Below are 26,717 nucleotides of genomic sequence, written 5' to 3'. Positions count from 1 at the left end.
GTGAAACTATTAATGTATTTGGATTCATTTATATCATCTTTAGTGCTTTTTGTCCTACCTTTTCTGTTTCCTCACTGCCCTTTTTTTTTTTTTTTGCTTTCTTATAGATTAATTTTTTTGTTTTCCTGTTTATTCTCCCTCTACTAGTTTAGAAGGTAAAAATTTAGTGCTTACCAAAAAATTTAATCTGCATAGTTAACAAATTCTAAAGTCAGTATCCTTACTGTCTTCCTAAACACCAGAAACTGTTGAACAAAGTTTGATTCCTCAATCAACTAAATTTAACTCAACTAAAATTAGAATTTTAAATCAAGTAAAATTAGAATTTTACTTTATCTCAGTTTAACTCCAAAAATAGCTATTTTACTGTATACAGTCAGTGTTTGTTTAGACTTACCCACAGTTTTTCATTTTACTATCCTTGAAAGATAGCTGACTCTATAATTCTAGATTGATGGGTCGATGGTTATTTTCTCTCGGTATTTAGTGATATTCTTTCCTTGTCTTCTTGCTTCCATTATTGCTTCTGAAATCATGTCATAGTCTGATCAGTATTCCTTTGAAGCTAATTTGTCTCTTCTCTCACATTGCTTACAGTTTTTATCTTTGGTGTTTTCTTTTTTTAATTTAATTTTATTTTTATTTTCAGTGTTCCAAAATTCATTGTGCACCACACCCAGTGTTCCATGCAATATGTGCCCTCCATAATACCCACCACCAGGCTCACCCAACCCAATTAAAGTCATTGTAATACAATGTGTCTAGCTGTGGATTTCTTTTTGTTTTGTTTTAATTCCAGTATTTTTTATTTTGGTAAATTTCTTTTTATTATCCTGTACACATTCATTGAGCTTCCTAAACCTGAAAATTAGTGCTTTTTGTAAATTCTGGAAAATTTTACATCATTATGTCTTTTAAATATTGCATATTGCTCATTCTCTCTGTTCTTTCCTTTGGGAAATCATCGCACTTTGTTCTTTGTATCACTTTGGTTCATATTTTCTGTCTCTTCTTCAGTGTGTTGAATTCTAGATGGTTTCTTTAAATCTGTTTTTCTGTTCCCTAATTCTTGTGTTCTCACCATCTCTAATCTATTTATAACCTAATCAGTTCTTTTTTTAAATAACCTGTTGAGTTTTTAATTACTATTTTTTTTTAATCCATTTCCATTTCCAAAGTATTGTATGTTTCTTTCTCAAACATTCCTGGTCATTTGTCATAGCTACATTGTTTCCTCTTTTTCTTATCTTAAAACATTAAATGTATTTACGTACTATATACATATGTAAATATATATATATTTTCATACTATACTATATAAATGTATTTAATACTATATATATATAATTTTGTATTTTTCTCCTTTTTTGTGGCTCTAAATCTATAATTTGTTGTAGTGTTGTCTGAAACAATTACAGTGATTTTCTAGTAAGATCAGTGATTTTGGTTGACTTGGTATTCTTCTAAACTTTATTTTGGGGAATTTATTTAAAATATGTTCCCATAGAGAAGATACTGTTTTTTGGGTTGTTTTTTTTTCTTGAATTATCAGTTTGTTCCTTGGGGCGACACCAAACTTGGATCACTTCCGTTTTCATCTTGGGTTTCCTTCCTCTGTCTCACCTGCCCTTCAGTGCGTGAACACACACATGCACATACAGTTACTCACAAGTAGTGGGACCTTTATCCTCAAACATATGTGAGCTTCGGCATTCCTAGAAGAGGCTTTTTTTCCCTTCACAGATCTACTTGTAGTAAAGGAGGCACATTGAGGTCCATTCTAGTTTACTCATTGAGAGTGCTACCTTGGGGGCTTCATCAGTCCTGCTGTTCATCCAGCTGAGTCCCTGTTATGAACTGAATTGTGTCCCACCAAATTAATATGTTGAAGCCCAAACCCCCAATGTGATTGTATTTGGAGATACCGCCTTTGAGAAGGTAATTAAGGTTAAATGAAGTGGGGCCCTAATCCCATAACACAGTATCCTTATATAAAGAGGAAGAGGCAACAGAGCACTCTGTCTCCACTTGCACACACAGAAAAGTTCATATGAGGACACAGCAAGAATTGGCCTTCGGCAAGCCTCACCAGAAATTGAATTTTCTGGAATTGTGATTGTGGACTCACTGCCTCCAGAACTATGAGCTACCAGATCTCCTTTAAGCTGCCCCATGTGTAGTATTTTGTTATGGCAGTCAGGGGAGACTAATGCACAAGTCTCAAACTGTGTAACTCCTGCCCCCTGTGTAGATGTGGCTCCTTAAAGCTGGGACCCTTCTAGGCTACAGGGATGGAGAAATGTCTTTAGGGCAGTTAACCAGTTCCCAGTCTAAATTTTGATATGGAATTTCACTCTTTCATATCTGCCTTCAGTTGTTGCCATTTATTTACATTGCAATGAAAAAAAAAAAGTTAAATTTTTTTCCCAGTGTTTTTCATATTCAGTAGCTAGTGAGATTTCTCTGTACAGAAATATCATGTTAACTTTTTTTTTAAAGATTTTATGTATTTATTTGACAGAGAGCGACACAGAGAGAGGGAGCACAAGCAGGGAGAGTGGGAGAGGGAGAAGCAGGCTTCCTGCCAAGCAGAGAGCCTGATGTGGGGCTCGATCCCAGGACGCTGGGATCATGACCTGAGCCGAAGGCAAAGGCTTAATGACCGAGCCACCCAGGCACCCCCAGAAATAGCATGTTAGACAAATATGCGTTGATTTTACTATAATAAAATTCACCTCCAAAAGAAATGTCCGTATTCTGGTATAAAAAGTGATACCTTTGTTTTAATTATTGTGGCAAATATTGTCCATTTGATTATTTATTATCTGTGAACTAATTTGATTATTACTTCTGATAGATTCTTAATTCTTACTGGTTGTGAGCTACTGAAGACAAATAATATAGTAGTCTTGTTCTGAACCTATATTACTTTTATCTGAATACTTCATTTTGGATTCTTTTCTTTTTAGGACATACTGTGGTTTGTGAATATGTAAATATTATGGATATATAGATAGAGGTACTAGATCTGTGGTATTAAACCAGAAATGCCATAAAAGCCTGGAGGAGTCACAAATGCCTCCCAGATACATTGTAGATCCTCTTCTTTGCTCCTGGAACACATAGGCTTTCCGTCTGAACACTTCCATTCACTTTATGAACTGATTCTTGCCGTGCATGTATTTTGATATATTAGGTTCTGGTTGCCATTACAAATTAAAAGTGGAGGGTTTTATTGCTTTGGAATTTAGCATAATGACTGCTTTTCCTGAAACTACCCTAGAGGCTCTTTTCTTTGCCATTTGGTGCTGTAAGTCTGTATCTCAGGATGAACAATACTAGAAAAATATTTTAAACATTCTTTTAGTTAAAATATTTGAATCTACCATTATAGAAAACATATTTTCTAGTATTTTCTTAGCCCTTCAGAAAAGTCTTATAATCATTTCATTAATTTTCAACTCAAATAAATATGGATCTTAATATTTTATTGACTTACGTGCAACTCAAGGTCACAGAATGATTAGAAGGTCAAAATCAGTGGTATCACAGCCTTCTCTTCCTTTCTCTCATTTTAAAAATTTAACTGCTAAAAACAGTGCTCTCTTGTGATTGATCTGGCAAAATTAACAAACAGCAGTATTTCCTTTGATATTTTCATATTTATGTTCTGTAAAAAAAAAGAAACTGACATTTTCACAGGTGGTGTACCGCACAGAACAATAAATTAATAAGCACACTAACATCCGATCCTCACAAAAATTCAAGATTCTAATGATCTCTGCAGAAATAAGCAAAATGTATTTAAGGTAAGTAATCAATACTCACATTTGTATAACACAACTTATAGCTTACAGTTTACATTGTACTTTCAAGTGCCTTATATGTAATTTTATCTTACTTCATCCTTGTAACAAAGCCTTATGCACTTTGTTCTTTGGGAAAAAAGTAAAGTGATAGAAATACAAAGAATATCGTGTTTTGTTTATCTAACATTGAACCAGCAACATTTGCTAGATAATTCTTTTATCTTTTTTGAAAAAAATTTCATAAATAATGTCATGAAAATCCACAGTATATTTGTCTCCAATTTTTATTTACCATTATATAGTTGTTTGTTTTTTTTTTAAGACTGCTTTATGTACTACAAAGATTAGTAAGTCAGTATTTCAGTCTTCTAAAATATTCTGAATTACTAAAGGTATTTACTACTGTTTCAGACTGGGCCACAGGATAGAAAATAATATGAGTGTGGCCAAGGTTAAAAGGCAGATAAATGCCATTAGGGAACAGACCGCTCTGATTTGAGGTCGCTGAGAACAGTCAACACACACACCAAGCACAAATGGCCCAGCCTTTACTTAAAGGAAAAGGAATACAAGCCCTTGACAATGTATTTAACCCTCCTGGCCAGCAAATCGAGTTCATTGTCAACATGGGCAGTACTATACTTTTTAAAAATGAAAGCGAATACAGAATATGAGGTTCCCATTATTCCTTTGGACTAATTGTTTTCCTCCCTTAAGTGTAAGAAAAGAAAATCAAGTTTGATTGAGACTGGCCAGGCCTGGAGAAGCTTAACCCTCATAGCAAATAATCACCATGTATGGGCGAAAATTTTAACTATAGAAGAAGTTACCATTATCTGCAAATACACAGTTCTACTTATATCATGATAAATAGAAAACTTCTGAAGATTTCACCAAAACCTGTTAGCACTCATCAACAAGTTCAATAAAGTTACAGGATGCAAAATCAACACAAAAATCAGTTGTGTTTCTATACACTAACAAAAAAGTAAGAGAAATCAGAAAGTGAAATTAAGAAAACAATCCCATTGACAATTGCCATCGAGAAGAATAAAATACCTAGGAATAAATTTAACCAGATGTAAAATATTTGTACACAGAAAACTACCAGATACTGATGAAAGAAATTGAAGAAGACATAAATAAATGGAAAGATAATCCACGCTGAAGGATTGGAAGATTTACACAATTTTTTAAAATGTCGGTACTACCCAAATTCAATATGATTACTACAGATTACATATGTTAGCTAGGTTGTGTTAGTCCCTACCAAAATTCCAATGGCATTTCTTCATAGAACTAGAATAATCCTAAAATTTGTATGGAACCACAAAAGACCCTGAGTAGCTAAAGCAATATTGAGAAAGAAAAGGCTAGAAGCATCACATTTCGTTATTTCAAAGTATGTTACAAAGCTATAGTAATCAAAACAGTATGGTATTGGTTTAAAAATGGACACACCAGTGGAACAGAATAGAGCGCCCAAACATAAATCCATATGTATGTGCTCATTTAATTTATGACAAAAGAATCAGGAATATACAATAGGGGAAGAATAGTGTCTTAAGTAAATGGTGTTGGGAAAATTGGACAGCCACATGCAAAAAAAGAATGAAACTAGGAAGAAAAAAGAATGAAACTAGATCACTATACCATACACAAAAATTAAAATGAATTAAAGACTTGAGTGTATGACCTGTAACCGTAAAGCTCTGGAAGATGGCACAGGGGTAAGATCTTTGATTTCTGATTTTTTTTTCTTTTTTTGTATTTGCTACCAAAGGCAAAAAGTGAAACTTTAAAAAGCTTCTGTACATAAAAAAAAAGAAAGAAAACTATGGAATGGGAGAAAATATTTGCAAATCATATCTGATAAGAGGTTGATATTCAAAATATATAAAGAACTAAAACTCAATAGCATAAAAGCAAAAATTTAATTAAAAAATGGTCAAAGGAACTGATTAGACAACTTTCAAAACAAGTCATACAAATGGCCAACAGGTGCATAAAGAGGTGTTGAACATCTCTAATCAGAGAAATGCAGATCAAAACCACAGGGAGACATTATGTCATACCTGTTAGAGTGGCTACTATCAATAAGACAATAAATAACAAGTGATGGCAAAGATATGAGAAAATGGAACCCTTGTGCACTCATGGTGGGAATGTAAACTGGTGCAGCCACTGTGGAAATCAGTATGGAGTTTCCTCCAAAAATTGAAACTTGAACTAGCAGAGGATCCAGCAGTTCCACATCTGGGTATGTATATAAAAGAAACCTTACCAGTATCTGGAAGAGATATCTGCACCCCTATGTTCACTGCAGTATTTGCAACAACCAAGATGTGGAATTGACCTAAATCCATCCATGGTTGAATGGAAAAAATGTGATTATATATACACAATGAAATATTAAGCAGCCATAGAGAAGAAGGCAATCTTGTCATTTGTGAAAACATGGGTGGGCCTAAGAGCATTTTAAGTAAAATAAGTTAGAGAAAGACAAGTACTGTATGATCTCACCTATATGTAGAATTAAAAAAAAAAAAAAATCAAACTCCCAGCAACTGAACAGATCAGGGGTTGCCAGAGGTGTGGGGGTGAGTGAAATGGGCAAAGAGGGTCAAAAGGCACAAACCTTCAGTTAGAAAATAGATTAGGTCATGAGATGTACAGCACCATGATTGTAATAAACTGTACTATACTTGAACGTTGCTAAGAGAATAGATCTTAAAAGTTCTCGTCACAAGAAAAGAATTCTGTAACTGTGAAGTGGTGGATGTTAACTTACTATGACCATTTTGCAATATATACATATATCAAATCACGTTGTACACCTGAAAGTAATGTAATGTTATATGTCAGTTCTTTCAATAAAGCTGAGAGGAAAGAGTCAATATATGAGGTTAGCGAGATTGTGTTTCAAAGTTTCTCTATTACATAGATGTAATTCTTGACTTTTATAAAACGGCTTATATTGCTAAAATTACAGTTCTACAAAGAAAATATCTTGTAAATGTTTCTAAAGTTTAAATAATGCATTCCCTTAAAATATATTTGTAGTGAATTTGAAAAGAAAGCCACAAATCAAATCACTTTTTAAAAAATGTCATGTAGTATGAAGGCTTAAGCAGCTTTCTTGGAAATGTACATTTTTTTTAAGAAAATAGTTTAGAAAGCTTCAGTGGAATCATTGTCACAAAATTTAAAAGATGTCCTCAACTGCATGTTAAATTTCTCTTAAAAATAATTTATTAAAATGGAAAACATTAATGTTTAATTCTAATAAGCAAACTTTTGATGCTAAGAACTCTGTCCTTCACTTGGAATTTCAAATTTATAACTAAAACCAGCAGGTGTCACTGTGTAACAGATTTTCCCCCCTCTATCTAAGAGCTCTGTGTATACCATCTATGAACAAAGATGTGTAAGAGATAATTTAAGTTACATCACTGATCAAAAATACCAGGATGTAGGAAGGTACATACAGGATTTCAGGAGGGTTAGGAGTATTTGTGAGAATTATATATATTTTTTCCTTTCTTCACGTCTGTCATACAGATTTTTTCATTATATTATTGATGTGAGAGTTTTATTAGCAGTAAAAGCATATAGTAAAAAAAAAAAAAACAGGTGATATTTTGGACTTTCTACTGAAGTATAGAGTAGTACATAGATGATTAGATTGCAGCTGTGTAACCAAAACCACATCAAGAAACAGCATTCCCAGGAATGTTTTCAAATGAATTTCGAAAAGCCCTTGGTCCTTTCCTCCAAAGTAAGGTAGAGTTATAATTTCTAAATGAATGTTTAGAGACCAAAATATATAGTTGGTAGAAAATAATAGAAATTGAAGAGCTGGTTGTCAGCACATTCCCCTCCCCCCACCTGGTATGGAAGCCAAAGTAGATTTAGTGCACATTTATTCACTGGAGCATTGTACAGTGCCTGGATTTTATTCCAAGAGCAATACGGTCAACATAGTACTCAGTCTTAAAGACATTTATAATCAAGTTGTGCATATATAATGATAAAATAGAAAAACAAAGACAATAATATACCAAGGACCATAATATTAATATATCAATGACCATTTTTTGTGTGTATATATGTATCCGTACACACACATACCATTATATACAAGCAAGTAGTTTATGATTAAAATAAGTGACTTCCAGATAGGAGTTATCTTTGTGAATTGTAATCACAGAGTCATTCTATTATTTTTCTTTAAAGACTTTTCTTATTGATTTGACACAGAGAGATCACAAGTAGGCAGACAGGCAGGCAGGGGTGAGGGGAAGCAGGCTCCCCACATAGCAAAGAGCCTGATCCCAGGACCCTGAGATCATGACCTGAGCCAAAGGCAGAGGCTTAACCCACTGAGCCACCCAGGCGCCCCAGCCATTCTATTATTAATACAGATGAAACTTGAATTAATTAGGACATAGAAAATGAAAAGAATGGCAAAATATTTCTGGTTCAGTTTAGTTCAGTAAACATTTATGGAGCACCTATACTCAAGACACTCTATTCCTCTGTAGGTTATCAAGGATTAAGAAGTGAATGAAGCTTGGTTTCTACCCTTGTTTACCAAAAACATAGATGGAAATATTCCTGGCAAACTGAAATGATAATTTATAGACTCTTCAATGTTGAAGGTAGGGATAGGGGAGTCTGGGAATTGGAAAGCACACTGGTTTGAGAGCCAAAAGACAGGTTTTAGTCATGCTTCCATCACTAAATTTATACAGGGACTTAAAGACATCACTTAGAAAATTATCACATCATTTCCAATTGAGTATTTTGATTATTTTGTGTTTATCCTATAATTAATGAGAGTATTAGAGTAAGTAGCACTATAGAAGTTACTGGAAGGTTACTCAGTAGATTCAGATGAATGATTGATAGAGAAAATTACTAACCTACTCTTGGATTTTTGAGAACGTCGTTGAAAACAGCAATGCCTAGTCTAGGCAGAGTAGGGCTAGAGATGAAGATCTTGGTTTGGAATTTAAGGTAGTGGGAATTTTTAACATTTATATATAGATATGTTTATGTGTTATTTATAGTATGCCAATTGCTAAATTTGGATTTAGATATTTCCTTTTCATATACATTCTTAATTGTTATCCCAAATAATCGAATTTTTGCTTTGGAGAATATCATCACCACAGTTAGGAAAGTAAAAAAGGTATTAAACGGTCTTCTCTTCACCTTTTAGATCTTTTGCTTTTATGTAATTAGTGAGAAAATACGATGGTGTTTTATTAAGCAGCTACCCGTCTTTAAGGATTTCCTGTTTCCTTTCTCAGAAGACTAAATTGTTCAAGGACAAAGAATGTGTTTTATGCTGTTTTATATCCATGCAGAGAACACATGCTGACTATGTATTAGACAAGGGAAACTTTGTATTACAAAGCTAGTTAAGGGTTTGGTTAAAGGAGATTGGAATTACCCTTGTCATTTGCACTTGTGTTTTGCCAGTGATTGAATATGAAGAAATACATAGGCTAGATTAATGTGTTCCATTATTTTTAGTCTACACCATCGGGTTTCTGGTCTCTTGTCACCTAACTTACAATATTTGCTATTTCCATTAGGAAAGCTTTTAAGGTGAACTATATACTCCAAAAGTAGAAACTTGAAATCTTACCTTTTTGAAACACACACACACACACACACACACACACACACACGATCACTCCCAATTAACCAATATTTTTCTAAAATTTAGGTCATCTGTTTGGAACTTGGAATGAATCTCTAGATGGAAACAATGATGTACATAGTGATTAAGCTCTTAGCTAGCCCACAAAAGCTATTATTATGTCTCAAAATATCATGGTACCAATAGTAGTACCAATAGTATGTAATGCTATAAGCCACTATATTTAATTTTTTTGTTTTTGAGAAATGTATCCCGAGTTTCAACTTGAGAGACCTGGAATGAACCCTTCTTGCTATTGCTCTGAAAGTAATGTTGCTCGGTAAGACCAGAGGAAGCAGGAATCCCTTAGTTCCTGAGAGAGACTCATACAGTTTAGGTCAAATCCTTCTATATCCCCACTCCTGGTTCCCACCAGTCTGCTTGCCTTTCCATTGTTATACTCACTATTTCAAAACAGAATGTTATCTACTCCTTTCCAAATGAAGTCACCATTTCTCATCTGGTGTGGAAGAGATTTTGGAATTTTTAATAGGATTTATTGAAAATAAGAACCAAACGACAGCAGAGAAACCCTTCCCTACCATCACCATGCACACTCCACACACATCTGTAAGTGTACTCAGATGACAATGATAGTTTTTTAAACCCACCACTGGACAAAGGTATTTCATCTGCAGATTCAGTGAGCTTCATACGCATTTTCTGAGGTTCTCTTAAGTGTGGGATGGCCTGTGACTGTGAGAGGACTGAGTTGGCCATGAGGTTGGTTGCTCCCCAAGGGTTTATTTTCACTTCTTTTCCCTCCTTTCTCACCCAGACTGGCCCTGCCAACACAGACCTGGGTTACCATGAAGTGAGTTAGGGTGGTGGTGGAGATCCCAGGTCCCAGTGGTGCCTACGATTATAAGATGATAACAGAAGACCTGCTTGTATCTGACATGTGTGTGTGTCCTGTGTTGATCTTGGGTTTATTGTCTTCTAATCTCATGTAGGTATCTTCTTAGGGACACAGAGTGAGACTGTCCCTGAGTCCCGGGATGGGTGGACATTACTGTCAATCACCTGGGAAAGTGGTGATTCTTAGGACCAGGTGGGTTGAGAACCTCTCCTTTCCTCTCCACTTCTCATCTGGACTTGGAGAAATCTAGGCACACTTGGAAGCATTCTGGTGGGCTGGGGTTAGAGATAACCCCTGTCGCATGGAGCCAGTCAGGGAGTCTCCTCGATAGGAGCGTTTGAGCCAAAGATGAGTGAGTTAGGTTTATAAACCAGATTATCTAGTTCCATTTTATGACTCTTTCCATTTTGTAACCCTCAAATCCTCAGTGAAAACCTTTTTTTAAATGTTCTAATATGATCTCAGGTGTGTGGGGAATTCGGGAAGGAGGTGTCGTTTGGTGTAAAGTACGCGGTGGTGATAATAGGGAGAGATCGCCAAGGAGCAGGTGGGGGCATTGTCGCCATGAGGCCTGGTCACGACTCCCCAGTGCAGATTTCATCTCCATTGCTCACCTAGGAGCATCGAGATTTGATTTTAGTAAAGAAACAGGAAAGTTCCCTTTTTAAGTGTTAGGGAAAGGAAAACAATGACAGTAACTGGAAAGTAGGAGGCAATACTCATACTTGCTGTGGCCAACTGACCAGCAGAGGCACGTCTAGATGCCCATTTGTATGCCACCTTGTGTCTAAAACAAGCAACAGAACCTTGACTAAATGTGTGCAGGAAAAAGAATGCATGTTTCAAACATTAGTTATAATCAATTAAACTAATTTTCTTTCTTTTATTACCATTTTTTCAGATGTAGAGATAAAAGTGTAGGGATCAGGAAAATCATTCATTTAATATATTACAGATGTGTTATAACAAGCATCTAGACCCAAGATACCCCCCCTCGAGGCTCCACATTTACCCTTAACTACTGCTCCATGTTTTCTGCTCACATTTATAGTAAAATGCCTGAAAATTTGCTGCTGTCTTGCCTTACCTTACCTTGTATTCTCCCTGAGATCTTTGTCAAGGTCACCAGCAACCTCTGTCAAGCCAAGTCCAATGACTGGCCCTGAGTTCATCTTATTGTAGCTCAGCAGTTGACACAGCCGATTACTCCCTCCTTCTAGAAACATTTTCTTCACTTGGCTCTCCCACAACCGTATATTCCCAGCGTGCCTTCCACCTCTCTGGGTACTCCTTTTCTTCTCAGCCTCTAATGTTACATGTCTCAGGGTCCAACCTCCAACCTGTTCTCTTCCCAACAGCCATGACTTTTACCAGTCCAGTTTCTATCTCTGGCCTTGACTCTTCCCCTCACACATCCGAAATACCCAATTAGCATCTCTGCTTATGTAGCTAACAGGTATCAAGCTTCAATGCCTGAAGAGGACTCTGGATGCCCCTTCCTCCCACACGGTTCCTCCCCTACTCTTCCAAATCCCAGTGTGAGGTCCCACTCTTTATCCAGCTGCTTCCGTCAAAATCGAGGCATTGTGCCTGAGTCTTGCATCACATGCTACATCTGGTACATCAGCTAGCCAAGTTGGCTCTGCCTTCTTATCCCTAATCTAAACACCAGTTTTGACCAACTCAGTGCTGCAGTTCTAGTCTAAGCCACTGTCGGGTTTTCCACCTAGACTCCTGCTTCTCAATGGGTCTCCTTGTGTTTCCTCTTCCTCCCCACCCACTCATTTCCCTCACTGCAGCCGTGTGTCTTTTAGAAAGCATGGACTAGTTCATTGTCATTCACCTGCTTACAACTAATGACAGCCTCTCCCACTCAAGGAAATCCATACTCCTTTGCCTGACCTATGAGGTCCTGTCTGTGTCACGTTTATCTCTTGCCATTGTGCCCATTGCTTAGTTTCATCTAGTTATGCTGACTTTCTTGATGATCTTCAAACATACCCAAACTGATTTCCATCTAGGAGCCTCTGCCTGACATGCTTTTTCCCCATATCCAATCAAGACTCCCTCCCTCACTTCCTTTGGTTCTCTGTTCAAACATCACCCCTCAGAGAGGCCTTCCCTGACCACTCAACCTAAAATAGCACCTCACATTTGTATTTAATGTCCCCGACTAAAATATAAGTTTCATGAGGGCAGGACCCTTGTGTGTCTTACCCATTCTATATTCTCAGTGCCTGGCATATGGGATTTATTGGATGGATGGATGGATGGATGGATGGATGGATGGATGGATAGGTGGATGGATGGAGAGATGGGTGGGTGGGTGGGTAGGTGGATGGATGGATGGATGGGTGGGTGGATGGATGGAGAGATGGGTGGGTGGGTGGGTGGGTGGATGGATGGATGGATGGATGGGTAGATGAGTGGGTAGATGGATGAATGGGAAGATATGTTGTAGTCTAGCACTGCACCTAGATTTCTTCATTCCTGATTTTTTAAAAGTGTAATATGAAAGAGCTGAGGGATTTCTTCATAGCTTAATTCTACATTTGGTAATGGATTTTTAAAAAAAACCTTTAAAGATAATCCTTAAACTTTTGAATGACAATGCCAGGCATAGATATTTCATGGAAATGGCTTTCTCTTTGCCGACATATCCTATCTATAGTAACATACTGTTCAGGGGGAAAATGAGTTCTCTACAGCAACTATTGGAAATGAATGTTGAATCCTAATAGAGACTGCCAACTAGAAAATTTTCAGTACTTCTCATTTCATTGACAAAGCATCCAACAATAACCTTTATTAAGAGGAGATGTGACCATTGTAACATACATGACTGAATCAGACAGAGGTGTCTGAGAACCACAAGATACAGGATAGCTGAGGCAGTCAGAGTATTCGCTGTGAGTTCTGTTCCACCTCTGCTGCTTATTAATTAGGTGACCATGGGCAAGTTACTCAGCTGATCTGTGCCTCAGTTTCCTCATCTGTAAAATAAGGGTGGTGAAAGTTCCAAAACTTACCTCAGAAATTTGTTCTGAGGATTAAATGAGCTAACTTACATAATTTATTTACAACATAGCGTGACGTATAATACCATATTTAATGTATTTTTTAACAGTTTTATCATCATCATCATCATCATCATCATCATTGGTTCTAAAGGTCCATTTGGGAATTTATTCTTTGCAATCTAGCCATAAAAATGTTGATAGATCATGATTGTAAATACTTTAGGTTTCTTAAAGTAAAGTCCATAGCCGTTCCCCTTGGAGTACTTAGCTGGATTAGACTGCTCTCTCTGATCTTAAAATACATATTAAAGCCAAAGAAATACTAGTTTTGTAAATCCTTAGATGGCACACCCATACAGCTGGTACCACAAATGATGTCACATTTCAGGAAGATCGGCTAATATATTCCATGGGATCAAAGGTACTGCTTAGGATGAAATGTTTTACTTCTAGTTCCCAGGCTGGTCTTTGATTCAGACCCAAATTAGAGAAAAACCTAGCCTTTCAAACAGGTCTTTGCTGAACCAATTTTGACAGCACTTAATTGACCAAGGTTATTTATTACCACATTTAGTAATTTGGGTGAGATTTCTCGTTTCTCAAAACAAGTTTTGCTTACACCCTCTCAAAAGAATGTTACTGGTATGTGGGTAGGTTGTCTGGGGCCAGCCTCTTATCTAGAGCCCAGATTCAAAAAGTCTGAGTTCAGCGAAGTGACTTAGACTGGGTGCTTTTGTTCTGTTTTGTTTAATAAGCATGTATGGATCTTGCTAAAACACGGTGCTACCCCCATCCAAGAACAATGCGGCACACATCATTTCCTGAAATAATAGAGTTGGAAGGCCATTATCTACTCACAAAACAGGCTGAAACAACAGTTCCTGATATTCTTCTCAAATACTTTAACTTCCCAAGGAATCCGGAAAAAATAATTCCATGAGCCGGTGTTGTGAATGAAGGTATGACATTTCAGTTTCCTTCACTGGAATCTAGTGACCAGCAGTAATGAATTACTACCCACTTGGCGTTACTAAGAGGGACTCTGGCCGGGTAAGTTGTTTGTCTTTGCTTTGGGAACACTGCTCACTGCCTTACAGCCTCTTGTGAGAGGGTGGCCTTGGGTCCTTTTTTGTCCACTTCTGGGAACCATCCCAGAGATTACCTGCAGCTTCTGGAACTCTACTTATTTATGGCATTATTTTTCTTTTACTCCTGAGGAGAATTTGTGGCTTCTGTTTCAGGCTTTCTGATAAGAAATGTATACTTTCTGGAGAGCATGAATATCCATTTCATCAAAACATGTTTTCGAGTAGCATGAGAGCTTTCTTTGAACCCTGTGTATCCTCTATCTTCAGTGCGGCTTGGTAGATATTCATAATAAGAGCTGTCTTCTCTGTGATCTTTAACAATCTGGGCATCACCGAGGTCGCCTAATCATGTTCATAGCAAACAAGAGAAACAAACTTCTAAAGCTTCTAATATTTAGATATTACTTTCTGGAATCTCATCTGAAGGAAAACTGGTGCAATAAATGATTTCATCATGGATTTTCTTCTTTGTGTCCTGAGAAGAAATTGGGGACAGTCGGAGACTTTGAGCCTATATAATTTGGACTATGCCAACTCTGTATCTTTGGAAACTTCCAGAAGATTGCCTGTTCAAAATTTCATCTGACTGTTGGACTTGGTTTTGACATACCTCCTTACGAAGTCAGAGGTATAACATATCGTGTGTAAGTGTCGCAGGCAGTGACATTTAGTAGGATGAAGAGAAACTTGAGACACTGTCACATTACTTAGGGGGGTTGCATAAGCCGTCTCCGGAAGTTTTTCACAGTAGGGTCGACTGCTTTCAGTCTGGTTTGTTTAGGTATTCATAAATCTTCTCCCTGTCTGGAAGTGTGGGTATTGATTTAGTGTCTTCTCATTTGGATACATCAGAATGAAATTGTTGGTCACGTTCTGTGGTGAAATATATAACTTTTAGTAGTGTGAAGTTTTGCATTTAAAATTATTTATTTATGATTGTATTAGAAATTGACCAGTTCTTCGGAAAATAGTAGATATAGCTCTATTGAGGTTTTCTTCCTTCAGGATATTCCATTAGCCTGGCCCTGACTTGGCCAACCAATATAGTTGGCAGCCTTCATCCAGCTCCTCCTGATGGCCATATGTCCGCATTCGAGAATTCCTTACCACTTGACATTGTCGTTTGACTCCCACTGACCCTTTCCAAGCCAAGAGACTCCAATTGAGAAACTGTAGATGGAAATGGTCAATTTTTTTTAATTAAATAGGGATAGATAAAATTAAGACCATCTAAAGAAGAGTCCATGACAGCAGCCAAAAGGAAAAGTAGGGCCTGAGCCATCACACATTACAGGATGGAAAGCAGCCCATGTGCGGTTCTGGGATGGTGGCTAAAGTAGTCTTTTGGGGAGGAAGAGGGCCAGGCATGAGGTCTTGGCACTTTGTTCCTTCTGTGGAGTGTGCCAGGGCCAGGTTTTGGTGGTCCTCAGTCTAATTTAAGAACTGAGAGGGAATGAACTGTGTCTGGAGCCTTAAATCCGTTGTCTTTGTTGTTTTGGCTGTGGTCTGTATCAGTGGAATCATTTTTGGCTTCTTATCTTGGCTCACTCCCAGAATGGACTTAACACAATAGTTAGCCAATTCTACAGATTCCAGTTACTTTAATAGTCTTTATAATTACCTCAGAGGGAAATCACCAGCTATGAATATTTAACGCATCTATGAAGCACTTAAATCCTAATTGCTGTCATATTTAAGGATGGCTGCCGTGAATGTTTTCTAGTGCCGACATTTTTTCCTCAGTAATTCAGCAATTCTGTGAGGTGCAGTATAGCTTTTCAGATAGCAAGAGTTTCTTAGCCTTCAACAACCAGGTACAGAACAGGCTGTAAGCAAAGAAGGAAAGTGAAATTCGAGTTTGTTCCTCATTTTCAACTCATTGTTACTCAGGCTAAATAAATGGTAAATTACAAATCTGCATTTACCATAAGACCTTGTCATCAGCATTTGCTAAGATAGAATGTTCTAAAGCGAGATCTATCCTAGACTGTATCCAGGGGCTGCATTGCTGGTCCAACCAACATCTCCCTGATTCTTATGATGTATTTTGCAAAGTCCGGGGGATATAAATGAAGTTTAAAATGTAGCTACTGCCTATATAATATTTTAGGCAGAGAAGCCAAGGCTCACCTAAATGAAATAGTTGGAACACAATGTAAAGCTCAATTGTGGAACTCTTGGATGGTACAGGAGGAAGAAATCGCTGTAGCCTGAAAGAGTTCATTCTTCCAAGGAAGCTTCGTGGCAGAGGCAGAATGTGAAGGATGAATGGACTATAACTGGACAGAAAAGAACAGAGCGTTTTTTGGAGGCTCTTGACTCTTTGATAGTAACTTCATATACATAATCTCATTGACCCAGCAGGGTGGACATCTGTATCCCTGTTTATACGGGAAAGTATGAAGGACTGGGCGGGGTGAGTAACTGACTCGGGCTTATATAGCTAGCGAGCTGCTGATCAATGATGGTTAAGCCCAGGGGCTCTGAGTTCAGGCAGTTTGGGATTTGAATCTCAGCTCCTCTGCTAACTGGCTGTGCTGAATTTCTTCGTGCTTCAGTTTTTTCACCTACAAACTAAGGGGAAGTAAGAAGAGCTGCCTCTTAGGTTTAATGGGATGAACAAACTATTTAATTAGATGAAGAATTTAGCCATTTCTGAGGTACTTACTGTAACCAATCAATAAATGTTTAGATGTGTGTGTGTATAACTAAATGTTTAAATGTGTGTGTGTGTGTGTGTGTGTGTGTGTGTGTGTGTGTGTGTGTGTAGAGAGAGAGATAGAGAGAGAGAGAGTTTGAGATTCTCACCTCCATCTTGTCTGACTCCAAAGTCTACGTTCTTGATACTCTATCACCTTGCGGAGGGAGCAGGTAGAAAATTCTGCACAGGATAAGAGCAAACATTTTATCTGCTAAAGAAAAGTGAAGTCCCCTTCCTGCCTGAAGTAGGGTTGGGGTGATGAAGAAGGGATTGGATAAATCATATGGAATATAGGCCCTTAGGAGCTCGAGGCCATAGGGCCCAGGAAAGCCAGCTCGTTTGGGACGGGAGAAGGGCGTGGGGAGTGTGTTGCTCTGAACTGTGTGTGAGGTAGGGGTGGGGGCTGCTGGATGGAAGTCTGCTTGGGAAGCCGGCAAGTAAAGTGAGAGAGCATGCGGTCCTGCATGGGGGAGAGTAACAGAAAGCCAAAAGAAAGGGCACATATAGGAGCTGCTGGTCGTGGTGGCACCACCTCAGTCGGGTGTCAGCAGGACTGCGGGGTTCTCAGTGCTGTCCGTGCTGCTTGTGGGCGCCGCCCGTGCCTCATGCCACCTCGCCAGGGCTTCTCGGCCCTAGACCTTAAACTACCCAAAGCTGCAATCAACTTTAACTCTTTTAACTCTTTTAACTCTTCTTAACTCTTTTGTCTAGAGCAAAAGAGAAAAGTCAATAAAGTTTTATTCTAGATAAATCACTAAATAAAATGAATGAGAGTTGCCCCTGGGTGGCTCAGTCGGTTAAGCGCCTGACTCCCGATTCAGTTCAGGTCATGACCTCAGGGTCCTGAGATCGAGCCCCGTGTCAGGCTCCGAGCTTAGCGGGGAGTCTGCTTAGGATTCTCTCTTTCCCTTTGCCCCTCCCCTAGCTCATGTTCACACTCTCTAAATAAATAAATAGATAGATAAAATCTTTTTTAAAAATGAATGAGATAAACAGTTTACTACAGTGTCTCTTAATAGTTCTTTGGCTTCAGCAAGCCTCACATACTGTTTTAATGCCTTCCTATCATTTACTAAAGATTTAGTAAGTCAAATCAACACTTCTCAAGCTGACTTCACATGTTGAATCTCATATCCCATATTTCCTGTTTCTTACATTTCTACCCAGCCACTTATGTCTAGTATAATAATGCCCAATCTTCTTTCTTACCAATATAGGCTAATGCTTATACCAGCTCTGTTAATATCAGAAGATTTAAGAAGGGGGGGGGCATGTATTAGCTGAATGGTCCCTGAACAAATCCTTCGTTAAACCTAAAAGCTATCATCTGTAGGCACTGCTGATCTATCAGAGGAGCCTGAGTCTGGCAAATGATGAATAATTATTGTATATTCAGCCAGAAGCTGGAATTAACACCTACAAGAATTGTAATAATAATAAGAATATGATTAATTAGAAAAGAGTTTGTAGAAATGATTAAGAATATGGAATTAGAACCAGACAGCCCCAGGGTCAAGTCCTGACCTTACTCCTCACCAGCGGAATCAACCTCGTCCATTACTTTATGCGGTCAGCCTCAGCTTCCCTCATCTGAGTCCTACAAGGGCTAGATGGGGTAATATTTGCTTAAAACAATATTTGGCACGTAAGTGGCCCTTGGGTGGCCCCATCGGTTAAGTGTCTGATTCCTGGTTTTGGCTCAGGTCAGGATCTCAGGGTCGTGGGATCAAGCCCCACGTCGGGCTCTACACTAGCCTGGAGTCTGCTTACGATCCTCTCTCCCTCTGCCTCCCCCTCCCCCTATAAATAATAAAATAAATCTTTAAAAAAAAAACACTTTAACAATGCTCGGTAGATGTTTCTTGTGTTCGTTTGTTTGTTTTGTCTTTGCTCAGTAAATGTTAGTACTTGTGGATCCCACATTATTCTTTACAGAAAAAGCCTTGCTCTGCTGTTTGTTTTATTTGAACCTGTCAGTCCTGTGTAGTTGCAGGAAAGGTGTTGCTGTTCTCCTGTGATGCCAAGAACGGAAGTTCAAGGAGAGGCAAAGTAACTTAACTAAAGCTCGTTAATTGCAAACCCAGGATTCAAACTCTGGTGCTCTCTCCTCTGGGTTTTTCAGCGATCCAAGGAGACCTGGTTTTCTTGGATTAAAGAGCCAGTCCCTGATAGCAGCAGTTTCCAACCAGTCCAGGGGCAGTGAGAACACGTGACAAGAGCTTCCTGTCCTCGCCATTCGGATTCTTGGGCCAGATGATTGAAATGAGAAAATGAGGGACAGTGTAGGGAGTTTTAAGCAGAGTTCATTGTATTCACCTTCAAGGACTCTACCTTTTCCTCTAAGGCTACATCTTTCCTACTTTTCAATGTTAAAATATTCTTACAAAATGGTGGCTGAATGTGAGCTATTTTTTCGTTAACCTGTCTGTCCGATGTCACAGAACTTAGACAAAACCACCTTGGGCCACAAATTTTGTTTTTGAAATGTTTTCTAATATGTGGAATTTGAGAAAAATACAGATGAACATAGGGGAAGGGAAAGAAAAATAAGATTAAAAAAAAAAAACAGGGAGGGAGACAAAGCGGAAGAGACGCTGACTCAGGGAAACAAACAGGGTCGCTGGAGCAGAGGTGGGTGGGGGAATGGGTACCTGCGGGACGGCCATGAAGGAGGCCACGGGACGTGACGCGCACTGGCTGTTCCATGCAGCTGACGGATCGCTCAACTCCACCCCTGAAACTAATAATATAATACACTGTTTGCTGACTAAATACAATTTATATTTAAAAAAAAACCTGATCTAAAGTTTGAGAAGTGCTTCTAGCCCTCGTGTGATTTCATTATTATAGGTCTTACTGGTTTTAAGTTCCTGGTGTTACTTAGTCTATCCACATCAGGCCTTAAAGTCCGGCCCTTGGATTTGTGTGTGGTTTCCCTTCTCTGCGCTTCTCTTTTTGAAGTATCTAAGTTACTGCTTCTTAGCCTTTTTGGCAGAAATCAGTCATTTTAGGAAACCAAAATGAAAATTATGATGCCTCTCTCCCCTCCACCCCTAAAAAATACATACACAATTATTGGCACAAATTGAGCAGTTCATAAACTTGGTGGTGCTCAAACCCAGGAACCTCTAGGTGGCTCTAGTTGTCTGTTCGCGTGACCCATTTTGTTCGTTTGTTTCCTCTTACTCCTGTCAGGTGTTAGGGCTCACAAGATCGGTTTTACAAGGGTGGAAGGTGCAGTTTTAGGACTCAATGTTTATTTCGAGGTTCCTACAGCACTTGTGGGTTTTCGGGTGGAACTAGCCGTTGATGGAAGATTGTGGGAAGCCAGGAGTCTTCTGTAGAGTCGGTAAGAATAGAAATTGAAGTAACACCTTTGGAGGGCAATCTGGAAATATCTACCGACATTTAAAATACGGACACTTGCATTTGTATGTTAAGGCATGTACACGGAGATCTTTGTTGGGGCTTTTCATGGTGGAGCAAATGATTGGAAACACACAAATGTCCATTAGTTTGGAACTAGTTGAATAAATTATGGTATATTCATATTAGTATACTCTGTAGCCATGAAAAAGGATGAGGTAGCACTATAACAAAATGAAATGACCCCCAAGATACTTGAAAATGCATTTTTTAAATAAAGAAAAGCACACATCCATGAATTTGGGTATCTCCAGCATATATTCTAGCAGCTGGTGGTAATATTGCCTTGGAGGTGGGGTCTGGGAAGCCAAATCTACAACAGGAGACACACTTGCTTTTTTCATTTATTGTAGTGACTAAGTTATTTTATTTTTTATTTTATTTTTTCCCCAAGTGATTTAAATTATATCCTTGTTTTACTTATTCAATAAGGTAACTTAAAAATGAATTCCTTTTTTAAAGTTAGCTTTAAAAAATTGAATTAACTTTTAAAATCACTATGCAGTATGAGAAAAAGAGGTTAGAATATATTTAGGTTAAATTGCCTAAGTGAAAAGGGATGAGGGGAGGCTGGGTAGCTCAGTGGGTTAAGGGTCCGACTCTCAGTTTTGGTTCAAGTCAGGCTCTCAGGGTGGTAAGACTGAGCCCCACACTGCATTGGGGGGTCCACGCTCAGCGGGGAGTCTGCTGGAGGGTCTCTCCTTCTGAACCTCCCCTTCTCAGGCACTCTCCCTCTCAAATACATATGTCAGTCTTAAAAAAAAGGGAGGGATAATGCAAAATTAACGGTTTTCTTTTGGCCTCATTCTCTAATGTGGGGATGAGGGGGCACCTGATAGCTTTAAGAACTGGTACATGAATAAATCAAAGGAAATAGCTGTTCACACAGCATGGGGCCAGGCTAAGGAATTTACCACCACAGACAGTCATGGAGTCAGATATTGTGGCTGGAGCTTTTTTTTTTTTTTGAAGTCTGGTCACTTCTGTCCAGTCATAACATTTGTAGTTATGCAAGAAAAGATAAGGATAATCAAATCTGATGGTGCAGGATGTAAGCCGATCGTTGGAAAGGAAGGAATTTCTCCCCAGCCTGCCTTCTTTTTTGGCTTCTCCCAGTGCCTCAGAATAACATTACACAATTAGCTAGGTTCACTTTGAAGAATTGACAGTACTTCCTCTGAATCATTAGGTATCATCCATGGCCAGGGGAAGGATTCCAGACCTGACAGGGCAGCAAAGCTCGCGACTCTTTTATTTTTTGCACCCAGAGTGGTGGCCCCTGGGGTTCAGAGGTGAACATGTCGGCAGGGGATACCCCTTGCTGCTGGGCTGCTCCTGCCATTCCTGGGGAAAGAACATACTCAAAGGGAAAGAACAGGTTTCAATTCTCCTCCTGTGGAGCTGGTGATCTCCTATCAACAACAAAGGCTAGATTATCGCGGGAGGGACTGAATAGATACTCAGGAAATAACTCGTGCTTTTTCTCTTTCCTTCTTTGGCTACAGCTTGTAATGAATCCCTCCACCAGGGGTAGACAGAAGACATAAACTACCAGTCTCATTTCGCCCGGCTTCAGGTCTTACAGGGTTACCGCTCATGTTTATCCACGTGACTCAAGAAACACGGCACCCTTCCATGTACCTCTGTCTTCTGTTTAAAGATGAACAGTAGAATGGACCCAACGGACTTCGATTTGGAGTTCCACTTGACAAGACGCACTGCAGAATGACTCCATTCTGTCCCTCTCGTGTGATCAGCTCCAGGGTAAACCATTAAGTGTCCAATCATGGGAATAAGAGGACCCTCTTGTTAAATGGGATTTCTCTCATATTATGGAATCCGGAAGGAGGCAGACAGAGTGTTTGTTAAATGTGCAGGATGAAAGCGTATCCTTATTCCCGGGCTTTGCTTTGATGGGCCTTTTCCATCAACCCTCGGCTGGACGAGCTGGGGACAACAGAGTTAGTGACCCCCGACCCATCTGGTAGCTGGACACAGGGGACAGCCTCTTACATATCCCAGATCTGCTTCAAACAGTGGGTCATCCAAACATCCAAAGCCAGGAGAAAATGTGTCTCCATCATTATCGTGTGACTTAATTACACACTAGAAAGTTCTAACCGAACCTTAAAAAAAGAAGCCCTCTTGTTACATATAATTAGAATTCCTTTTTGTGCTATCCAGACCCATTGGCACTGGCAACCTTCTCAGGAGACCCATCGCGTTTACTTTCTGTGGCGATGGAAATGCGCTGTATCTCTTCTGCCCAGTGGGGTGGCCGTTAGCTACATCGGACTCTTGAGCACTTACGATGTGGCCAGTGGGACCGAGGCACTGAATGTTGAGTGCGATTCGACTTGAATTAACTTATGAACAATAACGCGCCATCTGGAATTAGCGCTCCTTCCGTCCCCATCTCATTTTGACATTAGCGTCCCAGCAGGTGACATCGCCATTGCCTTCCTTCCCGGGCAGTGCGTTGGCTCCCTTTTTGTCATTAGGTTTTAAAAGCGACACTCAGGTGTCACTTGGCTGTTTTCACACAGTTTTAGTAAAAGCGACACAGTCTCACCACTGTGGAAAGGCTGGGGGCTGCCCTTACGCCTAACCCCTGAACGGCGATCTCAGGCCACAACCTCAGCGAGGCCTCTTTTTTCTAAATGGAGCAACTGGGAGTGAAAAATCTAGGAATCTCATGTTTGCATAACCGAGAGCGACATGGGGTACTAGGAAATTCCATCAGTAAGCCAAGTAACTTCTTAGCAACAGGGCCCGTGTCCTTTATCTGTTTCCTTAGTTCCTAGCATAAATGTTAATGTTTCTCAAATGAGTGAAATAATATGTGGAATAAACTGATGCGGCTCAGAAGCGACGCCGGTGACAGAGCACTGAAGACGGTGTCTTTATTAGCAGGTAGGTCACAGAAACAAGACAACGTACAATAATCTGAACTTACGGGACAACTAATAGAAAGACACTGCAAACCCAACTATGACTAGTGCTATACTCATTTATTCTGTACAGATAGGTGAAACCAGAAAAAATTTTCATTTTCCACAACCTTCTTTTGGATTGAGTTTCTACAACGGCCTTTCTCTCCTCCTGGACATTCCTTTCCATCTTGACTTCCTTTGCACCCCTGCCCTGAGAGACACGGCGTAGTCAGCCGCCTCCCCGCCCTGACTCCTGCCCCGTTTTACCATCATCATGGTCCGTGTGTGAAAATACTTTGTAAACTGAAGCCCTTAACAGAACGAGCGCCTCACTTTTCTATTTTAAGATGTTTTCACAGGATAACCACAGCCTTTCCTAGTCCCTTTTCTGCTCTCTTTTTGGTTCTCATGTAGACAGTCCATCAGTTTCTTTCTTTGATAATTCATTCCTGCCCTAAAGGCTTTTTTTTTTTTTTTTGACAGACAGAAATCACAAGTAGGCAGAGAGGCAGGCAGAGAGAGAGAGGAGGAAGCAAGCTCCCTGCTGAGCAGAGAGCCCAACACAGGGCTCGATCCCAGGACCCTGGGATCATGACCTGAGCCGAAGGCAGGGGCTTTAACCCACTGAGCCACCCAGGTACCCCAAGGCTTTTATTTTTTTAATTGTATCTGATGACTTATATGTCCCACCATCTCAACTGCTGTAACTTCATTTCCTTCTTTGTATCAAAGCATCCTTGAAACCCCAACTCGTGGGGCTCCTGGGTGGCTCAGCTCATGAAGCCTCTACCTATGGCTCAGGTCACATCTCAGGGTCCTGGGATCAGACCCCGTGTCAGGCTCTCTGCTCAGTGGGGAGCCTGCTTTCCTTCTGCCTCTGTGCCCCCAATCCCTGCTTGTGTCCTCTCTCTCTCTTTCTCTCTCGATCTCTCAAATAAATAAATAAAATCTTTAAAGAAAAAAATGAAGCCCCAATTCATATATAGAAGTTTCTCAAACAGCAAAACCTGTGTGTTACAGAAGAAAGAACTCAGAGCTCTAAGAAGTGTGAACAACTGATTTAAGAATTTACTTGAGTCACTAGCTGGTTGGATGATCAACTATACTTCAATTTTTTAAAATGTACAAATAAAATAAAATACCAAATGATGTTTAAAAAAATATAGAGGGGCCCCTGGCTGGCTCAGCCACTTAAACATATGACTTTGGCTCAGGTCATGGTCTCAGGGTCCTGGATGGAGCCTCGGGGTGGGCTCCCTGCTCAGCGGGGAGTCTGCCTGACCCTCTGCCTCTACCTCTGCTCCTGCTCATGTTCTCTCTCTCTCTCTCACTCTCGCTCTCTGTCTCTCAAATGAACAGATAAAATCTTTGAAAAAAATTTTTTTTAAAAAATGGAAAAGATATTTTAGACTTTCAGCAATAATTGGGAGGGATATAAACGAAATTCTTCCAAGGTCCCTTGCTTGCATGTAGAAGTAAAACTGTTAATGATATTAGCTTTTCTTTTTAAGATTTTATTTAGTTATTTATTTATCTATCTATCTATTTATTTATTTATTTCTGTGATCTCCACTCCCAGTGTGGGGCTCAAACTCACAAACCCGAGGTTAAGAGTCTCAGGCTTTACCAGCTGAGCCAGCCAGGCACCATACTGTTAGCATTTGACACCCAATAGTACATGTTTGGTAGTCTTTCCTCCCAAAATAGTAAAAGATTGAGAATTGCCAAGTTAATGAAAGAAAATTATCTCAAAGTGTTGAGTCAGTTCTAAAAAAGGCAAAAAGGAAGAAGGGGAGAAAGACAACCTAGAACAGGCAAGATGAGCATAAAGCTGATGGAAGACCGTAGACTTTGAATCAAATAAATCTTAGGAAATAAATGTGTATAGTGACAAAATGCTTTTCTCAAAATATAAACATTGATAGCTAAGTTGTTTTTATAAAACTGTGCTTTTACAAGAGACACATTAAATTATGAGAACACAGAAAAGATTGAAAGCAAACATATAGAGATAAGATAGAAGATAAGAAAATGTATATTGTGGAAACACTAACCAAAAGAAAACCAGTAACCAAATGAGTATCAGAGAGAGGGTACTGAGTAAAATATATTCCAAGAGATAAAGAGAAATCCTTCAGGATGATAAAATATGTAATTTACCAACAAAATATAAAAATTCTAAATTTGCAGCAAATAATGTAAGTGCCTTAATAATTGACAAAAAAGACACTGAGAAACCAGTAAAAAAATAGCAGATTTGAAAAAAGACAATTAACAAGCTTGATCAAATTAGTATCCATAGAACAGAGTACCTATGGCTACACAATAGGCAGAATATATTATTCTTTTTTTTTTAAGATTTTATTTATTTATTTGACAGACAGAGATCATAAGCAGGCAGAGAGGCAGGCAGAAAGAGGAGGAAGCAGGCTCCCCGCTGAGCAGAGAGCCCGATGCGGGGCTCGATCCCAGGACCCTGAGATCATGACCTGAGCCGAAGGCAGAGGCTTAACCCACTGAGCCACCCAGGTGCCCCCAGAATATATTATTCTTAAGTACACAGGGGATATTTATGAAAAGTGACCCCATGCTGGGCCATAAACCAATATTTCAAAATATGAAGATCAGGGCGCCTGGGTCATGAGCTGGGTCATGATCTCAGGGTCATGGGATTGAGCCCCACATAGGGCTCTCTGCTCAGCAGGGAGCCTGCTTCCCCACCCCCCTCCTCTGCCTGCCTCTCTGCCTACTTGTGATCTCTGTCAAATAAATAAATAAAATCTTAAAAAAAAATACGAAGATCACACATACTGTGTTCTGACAACTTAGAATAAAGCTATAAATTAAAAATGAAAATATTACTAGAAATAGATATTAGGTCTAAATAAGCCCTAGGTTCAAAGAGAAATCACAGTAGAGGTCAGCAAATATTGTAAACTGAAAGAGAATGTGTGACATTGGAGCTATGGGGATGCCACTAAAGCCACGCTTAAAGGAAAATTTATAGTTTAAAAAAAATTTTTTTTAAGATTTTATTTATTTATTGGAAAGAGAGATCAGAAGTAGACAGAGAGGCAGGCAGAGAGAGAGGAGGAAGCAGGCTCCCTGCTGAGCAGAGAGCCCAATTCGGGGCTCGATCCCAGGACCCTGGCTGGGATCATGACCTGAGCT

General features: G+C 39.2%; 1 protein-coding gene across 1 annotated transcript in view; it reads left to right on the top strand.

Annotated features, from left to right (window-relative positions):
- BLOC1S5 (biogenesis of lysosomal organelles complex 1 subunit 5) overlaps positions 1–22,140 on the top strand; it is a 66,311-nt gene extending 44,171 nt beyond the window's left edge. The window contains exon 4 of the mRNA XM_059399410.1: positions 22,119–22,140. Coding sequence (XP_059255393.1) covers positions 22,119–22,125 — 7 coding nt within the window. The 3' untranslated portion in view covers positions 22,126–22,140. The remainder of the gene's footprint in view (positions 1–22,118) is intronic.
- Positions 22,141–26,717: the final 4,577 nt, after the last annotated feature.

Source organism: Mustela nigripes, chromosome 5 (genome assembly GCF_022355385.1).
Source record: "Mustela nigripes isolate SB6536 chromosome 5, MUSNIG.SB6536, whole genome shotgun sequence".
Classification (NCBI taxonomy): Eukaryota; Metazoa; Chordata; class Mammalia; order Carnivora; family Mustelidae; genus Mustela; species Mustela nigripes.
This window is presented reverse-complemented; position numbering and strand designations above follow the sequence as displayed.